The following is a 1,329-nucleotide window of genomic DNA, read 5'->3' as shown; positions in this document are numbered from 1 at the left end:
AACCAATGCTTATCAAAGGTTGAATCATAAAGTCTCCTTCCTCTTTACACCTCCCATTTCCAATCTCCTCTCACTCACATGAGTTTAGTTTTCTGAAATTTCCCTTTGCCAAACATCCATGTCTTTCTTGTTGTCTGGTTGGTCTATATAGATACTGTGTCAGAATTTGTCAGAAAAAACTAAAAAGTTGAGATTTTTGTCCTTGAGATCATTTCTGGGCAACTGGCCCCCCCTCTGTGTCAGAAAATCACATCTCTCTTCAATTCCTTCTCCCCCCTGCTCAACTAATTTTTCATTTGACCCTCTGATCCATCCAAAAAAGGAAAACCCTGTACGACAGTTAGTTATTATATATATCTTCTTATCCAACCTTCATATAAAAGAAAACCCTAGATAGTTAATACTCTAGAAAAACCCATCATGGATTCTCAGCACTTGAACCCTAGTTCTCTTAAATCCAGGTTCACCGCAAGGTTCCTTAGGGCTCTGATTAAAATAAATGCTCAAAAACCTATATCATCATCTTCTCCCAGAGAGATTTTCCAACGTTATCGAAGAATTAAGGTTGCAGCTGACAAGTCCATGGCTTACTCGGTTAGGTCGAGGAGAACTTGGAGTAGGGCAACGCTTTGGAAGCTCCGAAGCCAGTCCCGTCGTCGTTTAGCCTCATCAGGCCGAAGATCATCGATCAAGACTCGTACTACCACTACTACTACAATAACAACTACATCCACTAATCATCGAGCTGCCATCGTGGAAAAAACAAGCCATGAAAAAGAAAACAAGGAGGACCATGTTGGGCTTGCTGTCCAAGCTGAGGAGCTAAGAGAGCTTGTTCCAGGTGGTGAATCCATGGATTTATGCAACTTGTTGGATGAAACTGCGCATTACATTAAGTGCCTCACCACACAGGTACAGGTGATGAAAAAAATCGCCAATCTCTACTCCCTTGAGTAATTCCATATATACATACATATATATACTTATTACATCAATGTTATATATAGAATAAATATGCATAAATCAGAGGAACATATTGTTGAAAGGGAAAATGATTCATACAGAGATGATTTGTCTAAGATGGTAAGTATTTTTATTTTCAGTAGAGAGCAGATATATAGGTAATTGAGATGAAATAGTTTTCAATCCGAGGAACTTGCATAATCTTTGTGAGATATTGGGATTTTCTTTTCTCATTTCTATAAACTGTTTCTTTAGTTAATGTTTGCATCTTTTTTTCCCTATAAGCCTGTATTTTACATATAATTTGGAGTCATTCCTCTGCTATAAGATAGATAGATTTAATCCTACTAGTTAATTTCTTTGGTA

The 1,329-nt window shown here is 37.5% G+C and overlaps 1 protein-coding gene across 1 annotated transcript; it reads left to right on the top strand.

Annotated features, from left to right (window-relative positions):
* The first annotated feature begins 6 nt into the window (after positions 1 to 6).
* On the top strand, positions 7 to 1,329 carry LOC105803344 (transcription factor IBH1). The gene has a single exon (XM_012635469.2). It carries the CDS (start codon positions 421 to 423, stop codon positions 955 to 957), a length of 537 nt encoding a protein of 178 aa, XP_012490923.1. The 5' UTR covers positions 7 to 420; the 3' UTR covers positions 958 to 1,329.

Source organism: Gossypium raimondii, chromosome 11 (genome assembly GCF_025698545.1).
Source record: "Gossypium raimondii isolate GPD5lz chromosome 11, ASM2569854v1, whole genome shotgun sequence".
In the NCBI taxonomy this organism is placed as follows: Eukaryota; Viridiplantae; Streptophyta; class Magnoliopsida; order Malvales; family Malvaceae; genus Gossypium; species Gossypium raimondii.
The sequence above is the reverse complement of the archived record's forward strand: the minus strand, read 5'-3'. Positions and strand labels throughout refer to the sequence as shown.

What these genes read in the sequence shown, in the direction of transcription:
- LOC105803344 (XM_012635469.2), top strand. Translation starts at nt 421, where the DNA reads ATGGATTCTCAGCACTTGAACCCTAGTTCTCTTAAATCCAGGTTCACC.